We start from the raw sequence: 16,364 nt of genomic DNA on the forward strand, positions 1-16,364 counted from the left end.
ATTTCCCATGTTTAAAACAGTTTTGTTGGCACAAAGGCCCGTGCCCAGCCAGAAAACTAGAGACTATATGAAGCTCCACCTCACGTTAGTCGGCTGTGCAATGGAGTGGGGCGAGGAGGAACGAATTCCACCCAAACCTAGTCCAAAAAAAAAAAGAAAAAAAAAGAAAAAAATAATAATAATTAAAAATTCGATCCAAATGCCACAGGATCGATTCCAATCCTTAACGATCAATTATCGATTTTCGATAATTGATGAACATCCCTATTTTGGAATATTTCTGCTCCTTGGCATTCAAATCGCAGTCATATCTGCCTACCATAGATTGGCTACATCTTTTTTGTGTGTGATGGTAAAACTGCCCCTCCAGAAATGTCAGGCTAAAATCACCACTGCATGTGTGATGTGCCATCTTGTCGTGTCATGTGTCATGTTGTCATGTGTCATGTTGTCATGTGTCGTGTTGTCATGTGTCATGTGTCATGTTGTCATGTGTCATGTGTTATGTTGTCATGTGTTAAGTTGTCATGTGTCGTGTTGTCATGTGTCATGTGTCATGTTGTCATGTGTCATGTTGTCATGTGTCATGTTGTCATGTGTCGTGTTGTCATGTGTCATGTTGTCATGTGTCAGGTGTCAGGTGTCATGTGTTATGTTGTCATGTGTTATGTTGTCATGTGTCGTGTTGTCATGTGTCATGTGTCATGTTGTCATGTGTCAGGTGGTGTCATGTTGTCATGTGTCATGTGTTATGTTGTCATGTGTCATGTGTCAGTAACCTCTTTCCCTGCAATTGCACGCATGCAAGACCACACTACCCCACAGCGCAGATGGCGTGACCGCAGTCAATAGCTTAACCCGAGGGTATAATTCTGATATAGGCTATTGAAATAGGCTAGAATTAAATTCTCACACATCCCTACCCTATTAAAGAAACTAATATTTGTTACATGTGTATGTTATAGCCTATGTTGACGAAACGTCTAATTACAGTAAGCGCACGTTTTGGGACATATGGGGATATCCACTGTGTAACTGCGCGGCAGCCCTTTGATGTGTTTCAAATTGAATATTGTTCCATGTATCTATATTAGGGGTGTCAAAAATAATCGATTATAAGATGCATCGCGATGCGGACGTGCACGATTCTGCATCGATTAACAAATATCAAAAATCGATTATTTAAAAAAAAAAAAAAAAAAAATTATAATCAAATAAAATAGAATGTAAGTACATGCAGTTGTTTATTTTAATTATGGATCATAATACAATGCAATTCCAAATGCACTTTTATTTTAAAAGTAGCCACACAGTGAGAAAAAAGAAAGTGAGAAAAAATAAATCATGTATTGCGGAAAAAGTGATGCATCGATTTAAGATGCATCGCGATGCATCGTGATGCATCGTTTAATCGAATCGAATCGTTGACAGATGAATCGTAATCGAATCGAATCGTGGGGCCAGTGAAGATTCACAGCCCTAATCTATATTCTCTCTCGTTCTCTCCCCTCTCTCCGTTTCTCTCTCGCCCCCTCTCTTTCTCTCTCTCTCACTCTGTCCCTCTCAGCGAGGAGGAAGCTGCTGACGTGATGCTGTGGCTTTTAAGGGGGTGGACATGAATCATGATCGCACCTGTGAATATATTATTTTGGCCTTAAACACGCCTATATGGAGGTTTGCACCAGTGGGGCAACACGCCCACAATTAGCACTACGCACTATTCGGGCGCAAAATAGGCGCTAACGCAAAATTACCGCCTTTGCGAACATAGAGCTCTTACTCTTTTAAAGAATTGCTCAGATTTGCACTAAATGTAAGGATTTTTACCTGGAATCATAAACAACACTACTAAATTCCCATATACTGTACATTGATTTTCAGCAGAAAAAGTGGAAAAAGTTTTGAGTATCTCTAAATTCCTCTAGCTGTTTTACCTGGTCCACAATCTGCTGGATGTTGGCCTTGAGAGGAACCACGGAGCAAACCACCATCAGAGTCCAGAAGAAGAACAGCAGGACAGATGAACGACATCCCTTCATCCTCTCACACTGGATAACACAGACTGCCAGGAGCTGAGGAGAGAGAGGACAGGAGGAGAGCAGGGGAGAGAGGAGAGGAGGGGAGGAGAGAGGAGCATAATGAGCATTTCATACCAACTGTGTTCTTGTTTAATTCTGTCAGACCCAGATAGAGAGATCTGCAGCATGCAGTAACGTAGTGTATCAGACCCAGAGAGAGCTCTGCAGCATGCAGTAACGTAGTGCATCAGACCCAGAGAGAGATCTGCAGCATGCAGTAACATAGTGTATCAGACCCAGAGAGAGATCTGCAGCATGCAGTAACATAGTGTATCAGACCCAGAGAGAGATCTGCAGCATGCAGTAACGTAGTGTATCAGACCCAGAGAGAGCTCTGCAGCATGCAGTAACGTAGTGTATCAGACCCAGAGAGAGATCTGCAGCATGCAGTAACGTAGTGTATCAGACCCAGAGAGAGATCTGCAGCATGCAGTAACGTAGTGCATCAGACCCAGAGAGAGATCTGCAGCATGCAGTAACGTAGTGTATCAGACCCAGAGAGAGATCTGCAGCATGCAGTAACATAGTGTATCAGACCCAGAGAGAGATCTGCAGCATGCAGTAACGTAGTGTATCAGACCCAGAGAGAGATCTGCAGCATGCAGTAACATAGTGTATCAGACCCAGAGAGAGAGAGATCTGCAGCAGAGCATGTGAGCGGAGTGGGGGGATTTTGGCTTGAGCGGTGAGCGAGGACCAGAGTGGTACTGGAGCGAAAGTTGGAGTGGCACCGATCACCCGCTCAGTCCCAAGCCCCCAGGAATAGCGCTGGGCTGTGAAGCCATTTGAACATGGTGGCGAAGCTCTGTATTGCAAGTCACATGACGCCATGCAGCCCAGAAAGGAAAATGCGGGTGAGACTTTTTGGAGATTAAACATTGTGATAGTTGATAGCTTGTTACCATGATGAGACTTTTTGGAGGTTAAAATAGAAAAAAGGCTCGCGACACAACGTTTCTCTTTGCTCCCGTGGACAACATTTAATAGACAGAGACAAACAGTTTCAATCCGATACGGATCTTCGTCAGTGTCATGTGAAGCACACCTGATGTGTCTTTCCTTATTATTCTTTAAAAAAATAGTGACTAATTGAAATTTGAACTCAATCCTGTGTCTTTTGATATATATATTTGATATAATATATTTGATATTATATATAATATATATATATATATATAGTAATAAATAAATATATGTATTTTTGATATGTGTACATATTTTCTTAGATAGCACTTCCTCTTTAACACATTCACTGCCAGCAGTTTTTTTTTTACTGTAGGTAGCTTCTGCCAAGGTTTTTTTTTTAGGATTCTGGCTCATCTTTCAAGAGCCGAGGATTATTTTCTGCTAAGATTTTGTGAACACAAAATATCTCAAAAGAACTAATAGAATGTGTGCTTTCTCTGTCTAAAAGAGTTAGTTTGTAGAGTTAGTAGTTATGTAGACATTAGCAGTTGAATACAGCATGGTTTCAGCGTCTGAAAATTTAAGCTGAGATAAATGGCTTTTTGTGAAATTCGATAGAACAGTCACTTTAACCATTTATTTTTGGCGTAAGACGTCAGACATACAATAGTTTTGAACAGTAATTTCCTCCATAGCAGCAGGAAACCCCCCTCTCCTTCAAACTCCTCCCTCCGTGTGTGTTCTCCTCCCTCCGTGGCTGCAGCGGTACAAGCGAGGCTCTGCCTGTCTGTGCTGCGTGATTTCTAACCCCACATAGGATAAGCAATAACCACGCCCTGTGGTGCCGGGATTGGCCAGGAGCAACACTGGAGGGCACGCAGCCCAGCGATTTCATGAACCAACTGAATAGCTCTTGAGAACAGACAGCGATATTGAGAGCGGACATTGAAATGAATTATGGTCACCTCACCTACCTTCCTTAGCATAGTAATAATAATAATAAGCATAATAATTGTAATCTACACAATGTACACAATGTAGCCTACACAATCTACAAAAACATGCAATAATATAAACGGTGTTGTGTTCACGTTCATAGCTCATATAATATAATGTAGGCTATTGTTAATTTCAAGCTCAATTCTTACCCAGAGAAAAGGTACAGCACTGAAAATGTAACAAGCAATAGTTTTTTAAACATCTTTATTTTAAAAGATGAAAAAACCCCAGGTGCTTTAGTCCCAAGCTTCAATGCTCCTGGCCAATCCCGGCGCCACAGGGCGTGGTTATTGCTTATCCTATGTGGGGTTAGAAATCACGCGTCTGTGCTGCCTGGCTGCTGGCGGCCGCTCTTTGGGCGAGTCTGCATGGGGCTCGTTCGTTTCGGTTGTGAGCTCAGCTGGAATGAAGCTGCGTGCGATTGTGGGCTTTCTGCCGGTGTTTCAAAGTGTGTTGCACCCATAATCTATTATGCAAATTTGCAATCCCCCACCGCCAGCTCCCAGCGCGAAAGCGAAAGCGTTTTCGCCAATCCATTTTACAGTATGAGAATGGTTTCCTCGCGCGTTCCCCTGCAGTTTTGGCTCGGCTTTTTCTAGTCTGGAGAGCACTGTCGCCACTTAGTGGGTCGGTGGAATGGGTTGTACACGTTCAGTGGCTCCCATATTTTTATAGGAGACGTAGGGAGCTTGGATCCACGTCCCACCGTCAAAATTTTTTTTTTTTTTTTTTGACGAGTTGACTCGCCATTGGCAATCAACCGTTGGTTTCTGCTTGGCGAGTTGACTCGTCAATGGCAGTGAACGTGTTAAAAGTGAGCTACCTCCAAGCCAGTAGGCGGAGGTATACGCCCATGTACCTGTACCTATAAAAAGTCTCTGTCTATTAAATGTTGTCCACAGGAGCAAAGAGAAACTTTGTGTCGCGAGCCCTTTTTCTATTTTGATCTTCTGTGATACAGTACGGTTCATCACCAACAAGTGGATGTGCATAGGTTCCTTATCACTTTTTGGAGATTAAACATTGTGATAGTTGATAGGTTGTTTACCATGTTGAGACTTTTTGGAGAATAAACATTGTGATAGTTGATAGGTTGTTACCATGGTGAGACTTTTTTGAGAGTAAATAGTTGATAGCTGGTTACCATGGTGAGACTTCGTACGACAGGGCTGAGCAGGAAGACCATGTGCTTGTGGATCTCCTCTGTCCTCTCCAACAGGAAGTAGACCATCTCCAGCAGACCAAAGCACGCCAGGCTCACACCAAGCAGCTGTGGACACAGACGGCATGTCCTATTTTACTTTTGCACACACATACACGTACACACAAACACACGCATGCGCACACACCAATAAATAGCCACACAAATCACACTCACTACACACACACACACACACACACACACACACACACACACACACACACACCTTGATTGAGTGCAACAACTCTGACTGTACTGTTATTGCCATTTGCACATTTCTGCTGCACAACTTTTCCTGACCGCACCCTCTACTGACAATTTGTACAATTTTATTTTATTATCTTCTAGACTACGGTCGGAAGGCTTTGACTAGGAAGGCTAAGGAAGTAATTTAAACAGTCAGGCAATTGAGCTAACATGAGCAAGACCATTTGCAAGTAGTTGATGATGATCATCGTCATCATCACTTTATTGTCAGACACAAGGTGCAATACAAAACACACAACACATATAAAACATGTAAACAACACAATAAGAACACTAGCAAATCAACAATACTACAGTAAGGCACTGTACCAGTGTTTCCAGATGGAAGAAGGTATCTAGTGTCACTGAGATAAGGTTGAGACGGCAACATAATCAGCATATTCTGAGACATATTCAGACGACAGATAAACTTATACATCAGGTTTCTCAACAGGGCATGAAAGGTGCTCACTCCTGCTCCACAAAACATTTCACTGGCGCTGTTACACCTTGGCTTCCTAAGAAGGATCCTCAGGCAGTCATTATAAGCAACCTGGAGCTTTTGAATGCTAGCCTGCTTAAACTTGACCCACAGGGGGGCAGTATACAGAGGAGTACAGTAGGCTCTAAACAGGTTTACCTTTACATCATCTGAGCAAAAATAAAACTTCTTCCTCAGCACGTTAGCTTGAGCATACAGTACACGCCTCTGTCTGTCTGTACATGTCATCATCATCACTCATTTGATCAGTTATAATATGACCCAAATATTTAGTTCTACAGCAAACTGCCAGCACCTGCCCAGACAAATAAAAAGAAGGAAAGGAGAGATCCTTATCACCTCTTGTTCTGCAGATCATAGTGACACTCTTTGTGGTGCCATGGCACTAGTCCGACACCTCACTGGTCCGACACCTCACAAGTCCGAAAAATGATGCATTGGACAGACGTGTCATTAGTCCGACAGCTCGTTAACCCTGCAACGAAAATCTCACTAATCCGACAGCTCGTTAGTCCGAAAATAATGCGCTCTGACAGCAGCGTAAGTCGCTGTTCTCATTCAGTCTAGACTGAAGCCTACAAAACGGCAAATTTCTCCCCTGGTTTTCTCTTCTTTCTCTCTCACCCCCGACCCCCCCCCCCTCCCTCTCCCTCTCATGAACATAGCCTAATGTTTTTGATCATTCACTAATTCCAGTAGGCTACTGCATGGCACTGCACTGCTAGGCTATAGCCTATATATATATATATATATATGGCCTGATGACACGGATGTCTAATTTATGATCCGACGTGCGTTATTATTCATATCCTCACACTGTACGATATATGGAAACACACTCCAGTTAGAACAGGCTGGAAGGAAAAGGACGTTACATCGTAGCCTATAGGCCTATTGTGTCTTTCGGAGCGCTGCCAAATTGTCAAGAATAATAACATAATTTGCTGCTGTGACCTGTTTTAAACCACATGACAGACAGCAGCAGCATGGCAGCATGGCAGCTACTGTAGGAGTTGTTTGTGATCAATCTAAAATAAATGTGTTTGTGTTCCTACAGCTTAATGACAATCTTAGCTGTTGAAAAATGTAACATAGGCTACCTCACCTGTGCGTAATGCTCCCTGGTGCTGCATCACACAGCCTCATAACAAATGATCAGAGTTCATTATCAGAGACTCATGTTACTCTCACAGGCGGCAGTGGCGCTAATAATGTTCCCTAAATGATCGATCACTGAAAAAAATGTAGAAACTTGGAAACTGCATGGCTGCGCTGGTCCCATTTCCACTTGGATCCGTGCGTGGAGAGACAGGGCGGTGAGGACGCACAGCGCAGACCTTGCCGGTTTGTGATATAACACACTCGCTCTCTCTCCCTCTCTCTGTGTGTGTGTGTGTGTGTGTGTGTGTGTGTGTACACCCCCCAAACATCTCCTCCCACAGCAGGTTTACTACATTATGTCCATGAGATGAGAGAGAGGGGGTGAGAGAGAAAGGAGAGAAAACCATTTGCGCTGCAGTCAGAGTGCATTATTTTCGGACTAACGAGCTGTCGGACTAGTGAGATTTTCGTTGTCGGGTTAACGAGCTGTCAGACTAATGAGGTGTCTGTCCAATGCATCATTTTTCGGACTCGTGAGGTGTCGGACTAGGGGGCAGTCCCCCTCTTTGTAGCATTGTATTTCACATTAGAACTTCCTCCATAGTCAGAACAGATATTCAGCAACTGAAACCAGTACTGCTTGGAGACAGGATGACCAAATCATCGGCATACATAAAGTGATTTACAATTAGGGATGGGTACCGAGACCCGGTACCAAACTGGCCCCGGGGCCGGATTTCGGGATACCGGAGGATCAATAAGCTTTCATGTTAACGGTTCTCTTATCGGTACTGTCTGGAGTGGAGAAATTAAGAAAATAGATTTACTATAGGCTATATAATTGCTAAATAAACGTTACGTTATCTTGCACATTTTATCTCACCAACTCCGTAAGACAGGCCTATGATGTGTTTTTTGCGATTTCCGAACAAGAGCTGCTGCACTGCCAGCCAAGACGAGAGGAGTAGGACTGAGAGGAGAGGGGAGGGGCTGGGGGCGTGCCTGAGAGCACCCACACACACATGCACAGCACAGGGAACAGGGAACCGGCGGAGGAGCAGGCAGATAGACTAGACATGCAACTGAGCAGAGCACACGTTAAGAATGGCTGAAAGAACGAAGCGATCAGATTCTAAAGTGTGGTTGTACTTCACTCGAGTCGATGGTGACAATTCACGTTGTCACAAGTGCAATAAAACCTTCGCTAGTAAAAGGTGGAAACACGAGCAATTTGTCTAAACACTTACCAAAGTGCATCACATTCAAACGGAGAAATGCACAGTTTTTGACAAGCTAGCTGGCCCTCCATCATCTCCTGTCAATGATGCCACGGTTGCGTTACCCAGTCTACCTCATCAGGTAACTATGTGAACGTGGTAATGATTAAGACAAGAGTAGTAAAACATTTCCCCGCTGTTTGGGTGTGTTCATCATCATAAATACAGTCTGCTATAAATCGTCAGGTGACGGTCATCATCTCAGTTGTCGTTCAGAAATGTTACTTTCAGAGCAGGGGGGATTTTTATTTAGTGATTTGGGGGGAAGTACAGCAGGCAGATACTGTCTTGCTTTATTTTTATTATGCTTTCAGTTTCCCTAGCTGAATGTTGCTATTGGCACAGTGTGGTAGAAGGATATTTTAGGATATTTAAATTAATAATAAAAACGCACCCATTAAGATTTTGCTACTTTTTTTTGTTAAAGCTAGTGCTAGTGGGAGAATGAATGAGGAAAGGATAAATGAGTGCCACCTAACTGTGACCAGGTTAATTTGTCTCTTTTTTCCCCCCTTTCTCCTCTTAAAAATAACAAAAAGAACCGACAACAACCAGTCCCATTTGTTTCGGGATTTTTTTCTCGTAAAAATAACAAAAAGTACCGATAAGAGTACCGTTAAAGTACCGGATCGATAAGCAGTATCGATAAGAGTACACCACCATAACTGGACTCATCACCAACAATAATGAAGATCACTACCGGAACCAAGTGGCCCAAGCGGTCACTTGGTGCCAGGACAACAACCTACAACTCAACACCTCCAAAACCAAAGAACTCATCACAGACTTCCGACGGAATCCACCCCCCAAGACACCCCTCTACATCTCCGGACAACCCATAACCACCACAGACACATACAAATTCCTGGGCACCCACATCAGCAACACACTCAAATGGGACAATAACACCGGTCACATAATCAAAAAGGCCAATCAAAGACTTTTTCACCTCCGGCAGCTCAAAAAATTCAAAGTAAAATCCAATCTGCTCCTCCAGTTCTATACAGCCATACTAGAAAGCATCCTCCCCTCATCCATAACCATCTGGTACGGCAACCTGGACAGTAACTCATTCAACAAACTCCAACGAATAATAAAAAAAGCTTCAAAAATTATAGGTACCCCACTCCCATCACTAGACACTCTCTACCATAAACGGACAATCACACGAGCACAAAAAATAGTTTCTGACCCATCCCACCCAGCCAATCACCTGTTCCAACTGTTGCCCTCTGGACGGCGCTACAGATCCATTTCCACCAAAACAACACGATTCAAAAACAGTTTTTTCCCTACTGCCATCAGGTTTCTGAACTCCACTCACCTCTGAAATCTCACTGCATACCTCCAGCAATGTATATGTTGAATGTTCTGTATTTATGTTGTCATATGTCTGTCTATGTACTGTAATGTCTCATGCTGACACAATATTCATGTGCTTAACAATTGCTGTACCGAAAGCAAATTCTGCCGACTTGTTGTGCAGTCCTTAATAAATGAATCTGAATCTGAATCTGAATGATCTGTCAACATGCCCTGGGCCGTCTGACTGACTAGGGTCAGAATAACCTCGCGTCACCAGGCTCTCTCTCTCTCGGGACTCGGGAGAGGTCAGAAGGCTTTGACAAGAAGTTTAGGACGTAACAAAGTGTACAACACTTACCCAAAGTGTATCTGTTAATCCAGTGAACTGTTACACCACCCAAGTCTACCTCACGCGGGGTCGCCTTCAAATAGCCTCCATCCTTGCCCCTTTCGGAACTGCTAACATAGCTTACGCTACTACGCAGTCCCTTGTTAGTACACCGCCGATGTAGCCTAAACAGGTCGCTCCGTCTGCTAAATTTTTCAAACTACTCGATAAAGTTTCGCAAATGAAATTTCAAATGTACTTACGGACCGAAAAGGGTTGTGTGAACCTGGGCGCATGATGTAGAAACAATACCGCCACTAATAAACATGTTTAATCCCTCACTGAAAACCGGGTGTCATTTCTTCAAAATGAATCAGCTACAAACACTCGTCTTCTTCTGCGCTGCTGTCATGGGTGGTGCGCAAAGCAACCATAGCGCTCGCTATCACTTCCGGCCCCTGGCGGCCGGAAGTGGCACTTTTGTAGTCTTTTGTAGTTTTTTGTAAGATGCATTTACAACTGTAAGGCAATCATCACAAGTGTATACAACTTCGACAAGCATGAACAGACACAAGGCAGCACATTCACACATAATACAGGACAGACAGGGGGAAACACGAAAAAAAAAAAAAAAATACAATTTAAAATAAATAAAACATAAGATGGCTAGAGACTTGTTAAAGATAAATAGAGGTCTTTGGTAAAATTCGATTTAATAAATTTCAGGGACTTCATGTAGAGTTGGGTTTCATTAAAGTAGCAGGTAAAGATGGGTGGAGTTTTGATAAATTTGGCCTTATGAATAAAGAATTTAGCTAAGATTAGTAACACATTGATCATTAGGTCCAATTTTTTGTCTTCTAATATTACACCAAAAACAATACTATTATAATCAAGAACAGGCATTACTGTGTTTTTTCCATTTAACCAATCGATGAATTGTTTCCAGAACAGTTGGGTGTGAGAACATGAAACAAAAAGATGCTCAGTTGTTTCAATATCACCTTTACAGAATATACACTCATTGCTCTCAAATCCAAATCTTAAAAGAGGACTTACCTCCAAAACACTTTTTTTCAGGTTTTAACCAATATATATGACTTTGGGGGTGATGTGTGAAGAATTCTGGTCAAAATTTCCACATTTGACACCAAACTGTTGCCATTTTACCATTTGTATCATTTTTCAGCAGCATACCTGGCATAAGCGCCCTCTTAGGGTCGAACACTGCTTTTTTTTTTCTTCTCTCAAATGAATGGGATATTAGGAACACACTGACGTCACAGTGTTCCCAAAGACTATGGGATTTCAAGATAATTACTCCCCTACCCCCCCTGTACCCTTTCGGCTCCTCAGAACTCCAGCCTATTCCTATTGAAGTTTGCTCTTAAAATACTGAACCAAACGTCGTCAAAGTTGGCACATGTCTTAATTATAGTTAGTTTCCCGCTGAATGTGTCACTACTTTATTAATATATTACCTGGATAAGCTCGAATGATGATGTTTATATTATCAGTCCGAGTTGTAAGCACTGTCTCCAGCCCAGGCAGGTGGGAGAGAGTCGTACTGTAAAACCTCATGCGCGCGCAGCAGCAGCTGGGCTCTCTGTGCTCTGAGAGCAGAGAGAGCAGTCTGATATTTCCGCAAACAAATATGGTCGCAGTTTATCGCACATGTAAAATATAACGCTATACTACGACGTGACAACGTGACAAAGCTTCTCTAAACACATCGGCTACTATCATATTTCCCTGCATCCCTCCTACTGAGATTATATCGGTAATGATTTTGGACAGACTGAATGCGCGGAGGAGGAGGAGGAGAGATCTGCAGCTGTGCCCTGAGTAGCCCTGAGAGACACTCGCCTCGCTCCGACTACTGTGCCCGTCTGTGAAAAGCGTCCTGTCCAGTCGCACCTTCGCAAACAGATGCGGGATTCCCTCAATCCTGTACCCAATCTCAGACTGTATTCTCTAAATCGCACACCAGCTATTTCTGTCTGTGTTTGTTTGTTGCTCCGTGAGGTTAGAGCGCCCCATGCATGCAGCAGGCTGTTTCGCCAGCCTGGGTCTGGCAGGAGGGAGGAGGCGCAGCCTGCCCTGCACTGCGCTGAGAGGAAAACTTTTGCACAACTTTTAACAAGAATCACGAAAAGCCCCCAAACTAAAATGAAAAAGGGACTATATGGCAACTTGGACGAGGGAATGACGTAGAGAAATCTCGCATTGTGTTACCCCAGAACGGGGGGTTTGTCGTATTGTGCGGTGTGCTGCTGTAACGAGCCCACGTCGCTTTGCTCTCGTAACGTAGTTTAACACACTGCCATAGAGATACATGCAGAAAAATAATTAAATTTCTAGTTCGCCACTGAATTACCAAATTGATATAACTTTCAACCATTTTGAGCAAAGCTCTTTCCAAACAGGCCACCAGCGTTGGCTAGTTGTTGATATTTATAAAGATATGGCCCCTCTCAAATAAATTATTTTTGAGGCAGTAGGCAAACTGTAATGGCGTCGATTTCCGAAAAAGAATCTTGACTTGAACACAGCCAAAGAGTCCAGTATAGACAAGAGCATATGTCATTTCTTGGTTTTTTCCATAGGTATTTTCAAATCACTGTTCTAATACATATCTAGGGGGTAAGTCCTCCTTTAATCTTAAAAATTCACTGGAAGGGTAGAAGTCATTCATTATTTTGTAGTGAATTTCTTTTGTTTTGGGTGGAACTGGATATTTGAAGAATTTTGTTCTCAATCTACATACTGCTGGTTTGTCAAAAATATTCAAAATATTATTTCTACAAGAACGGGCAGTGTATAAATCATTTGTTAGAATAGACCTTGTGAATTGGTTTGAGCACCTTTTATCAAGAAAATGTATTCCATTGATAAAAAGAGTGCTGAGATGAGAACACAACAGAATCTAGCTGTGGCCGGACTGGATAATGATTTAAGCGATGTTCTGTTGAATCCTTTCGTTTTTTTTGTAATTTGTTCTTTGCAGTTGCTGCATTTTGGCTCCGACATCGCGAACACGAAGCCTGCCTGCGCTTCCAAAACTCTTCTGAGCGCTTGAGCGCATCTTACAAAAAACTACAAAAGACTACAAAAGTGCCACTTCCGGCCGCTTCCGGCTTCCGGCCACTTCCGGCCACTTCGTCTCCTTCTTCTGGTTTGTTTTGAAAGCCGGCGTGCACGCTCTGACGCTGTCGCGCGCACATATGACGTATATGTTCTTCTTCTTCTTCTTCTATTGATGTTTTATGGCGGTTGGCAAACAACTTTTTGTGCATTACCGCCACCTACTGGAGTTTGATGTCTTCTTTATATTGGAATCTATTTACAGTGTTCATCATGTATCATCACCCATAGTGCTCCCATTCACGATATATATGTCCATTCTACGACTCAGTCGGCGGGAACTCATCCCTCAGCGCCTTCTCGATTTCCTCTCCGGAAATGTCAACAACATTCAAGAACCAAGTTCAAGTTCAAGTTCAAGTTTATTAGTGTCCCAAAGGGCAAATTGAGTTGCAGCATATAGACATACAAATAAGAACATTGACAAGAAACAACACAAGTAGCATGTTAAATGTTACATGTCTATAGTTAAAATAAATAAAAGGCTAAATAAAACATCAAGGACCTTGTTTGTGGCACACAATGACCGATAATGTGCAAGGTAGCATTAAAGTGCACAGCGATCGGTAAAGTGCACAGCGATCCGTAAAGTGCACAGCGATCAGTAAAGTGCACAGCGATCGGTAAAGTGCACAGCGATCGGTAAAGTGCACAGCGATCGGTAAAGTGCACAGCGATCCGTAAAGTGCACAGCGATCCGTAAAGTGCACAGCGATCCGTAAAGTGCACAGCGATCAGTAAAGTGCACAGCGATCCGTAAAGTGCACAGCGATCAGTAAAGTGCAGACACGCAGCGACCGGTAAAGTGAGGTAGTAGAATAAACAGTGTTGGGGGTAACTCATTACAAAAGTAACATAGTACATGTAATATATTACTTTTAGCAGTAACTTAGTAATATAACTTATTACTTATAGGATTTCAGTAATATTATACCAGTTACTTTGTCAAGTAACTCAAGTTACAAATTGAGTTACATTTTATTAAATCAAAGCGCATATTTAAAAAAGATAAAATCATTTCCTAATCAAACTGTGTTTTTTATGCAAATAACCATACTATAGATGACAATAACAAAGGAAAACAATAACATTTAGAATTTTTGATTGTTTACACTGACTTCAAGGCGGTTGAAATTATTTTTTGGGATGGTTCCGGGGCAGCGATGTCATTCTGCTGCTGTTTTTGTTTTGGTAAAAGTAATGCAAAAGTAGTGTAATAAGTAACGAGTTACTCTACACAGACAGTAATATTGTAAAGTAACTTATTACTTTCAAATGAAAGTAACTAGTAATATGTAGTATATTACATTTTGAAAGTAACTTGCCCAACACTGAGAATAAAGTGCACAAATGGCCAGTAAAGTGCACAAAGTAAGGAAAGATAAATCAATAGTTAAAAACAATAAAAGCAATAAAATAATAGAAACCATAAAATCAATAGAAACAATAAAACAATACAAACAGCGGCGGAGGCTGAAAGTAAAAAATGATAATAAAACACTAAACCATCACTGCCTTCCCTCAGCAGCGTTCAATGCTCGAATGGAGACAGGGACAAAGGAGAACTTGTGCCTGTTTTTTGTGAACCTTCTAGCTGCATCCATCATCATCTTAATCTTTTCCTTTTTTCCTTTGACCTGCTCCGCACAATTAATTACCATGGCCATGAATGTCAAAAATCCTTTCTTGTCCACACAAATGTTTCGTTCAATTCCACCAGTTCCACTCTTCTGCTCCGATTCATTTTGCACTTCCACTTTTTCCTTTCTCTCAATCTCCCTGCACTTAACAGCCTCAGCATACGACACTCCTTTCTCCTCTCTGATCCTGCTCACTTCAATCTCCTTAACTCTACGTGGACACTGCGCTGATCCTGTGTTGTGACTCCCCTCACAGTGCAGACATTTTGCCTCATCTTTACATTTCTCCTTCCTGCACTCCTTTCCACCACACCGTCCACATCTCCTTTGTCCTCTGCACACTGCAGCAACATGACCGTATTCCTGACAAGAATAACACCTGAGAGGAACCCTCTCATACTCCCTCACCCTATAGCTGACACCAGTGGCGGACTGCATAATCGGGCACGTCGGGCAAATGCCCGGTGGCCTGGCCTGCAATTTTTTTTTTTTTTTTTTTTTTTTTGCAGGCCAGGCCAGGCCACTCACTGAACAGCAGGCCAGGTGCCGAATACTGGTTTACTAGTGGTTTTATTACTTTATTCAGGGTTAAAGTGGGTGCATCTCATTGTAAAATTGGACTTGGCCCAAATTGGGCTTCAAACGGCCCAAATTGGGCTTCAAACGGCCCAAATCGGGCTTTAAACGGCCCAAATCTGGCTTTAAACTACCCAAATTGGGCTTCAAACAGCCCAAATCTGGCTTCAAACGGCCCAAATTGGGCTTCAAACGGCCCAAATTGAGCTTCAAACGGCCCAAATTTTTCGCCGCCGCCCTTCGGACGCCGGCACACGCATCGGCCCTTATCGGCCTGGCCTGCTTGGTATCTAATGCCCGGCCTGAATTATATTATATTATTATTATCTCAGTCCGCCCCTGGCTGACACAATCCAAAAATACTCGATCCGGGATTTCTCCTTCAAAACTCAAACACAATGAGGTACTCTCCTCGCTTACACCATCTCTAAACCGATTCATTCTCTTCGCCTCAAATACACCTTCCACTTCTTTAAATAAATCACAGTCAACACATACTGGCACTCCACTGATCACTCCTTTCTTCACTGTCACTGGACCTGTTCCAAGTCGGAAACACATCACATTACAAGATTTGAACATACATAAATCTAGAACTTCCACCTCCTGCTTCTTCGACACACAATCAATAATAACAATCCCACCTCTCGTTATCTTGACAGACTTCACTGCTCCAAACTCTTCTTTCACAAACTTTCCCACCTCATGTGGATTACTAAACACTCCATCAATGTCTTCACACGCTTTCATTCCAACCACCCAAGGCCCCGACCCGTCTTTTTTCACTTTCTTAATATTCTGATCAGACCCGCTCGAGACACTCGACACACTCTTTCTCTTGTTCTCCAGACACCTCGAATCTTCATTATTTGATTCTCCCTCCAAATCACTCTCAGACGCCATTTCCGCCATCGTGCTCCTCGCCGCTAACGTCCTATGACGTATATGTGTGCGCGACAGCGTGATTTCTAACTGTTAGGATGATGTCATCATTCCTACTTTGATGTTGTCATTCCTACTATGATGTCATCGATCACTGATGATGTCATGATTCATAAGTG

At 42.7% G+C, this 16,364-nt stretch overlaps 1 protein-coding gene across 1 annotated transcript in view; it reads right to left on the reverse strand.

The window, feature by feature from the left end:
- Positions 1 to 16,364, reverse strand: part of LOC310787379 (multidrug resistance-associated protein 1-like) — a gene marked incomplete at both ends in the record, with an annotated part of 143,201 nt that overhangs the window by 114,831 nt on the left and 12,006 nt on the right. The window contains 2 exons of the mRNA XM_083648779.1: positions 1,935 to 2,072; positions 5,128 to 5,253. Of these exons, the coding sequence (XP_083504905.1) occupies positions 1,935 to 2,072; positions 5,128 to 5,253 (264 nt within the window). The remainder of the gene's footprint in view (positions 1 to 1,934; positions 2,073 to 5,127; positions 5,254 to 16,364) is intronic.

Source organism: Poromitra crassiceps (assembly GCF_964638095.1).
Source record: "Poromitra crassiceps genome assembly, chromosome: 13".
NCBI classification, from domain to species: Eukaryota; Metazoa; Chordata; class Actinopteri; order Beryciformes; family Melamphaidae; genus Poromitra; species Poromitra crassiceps.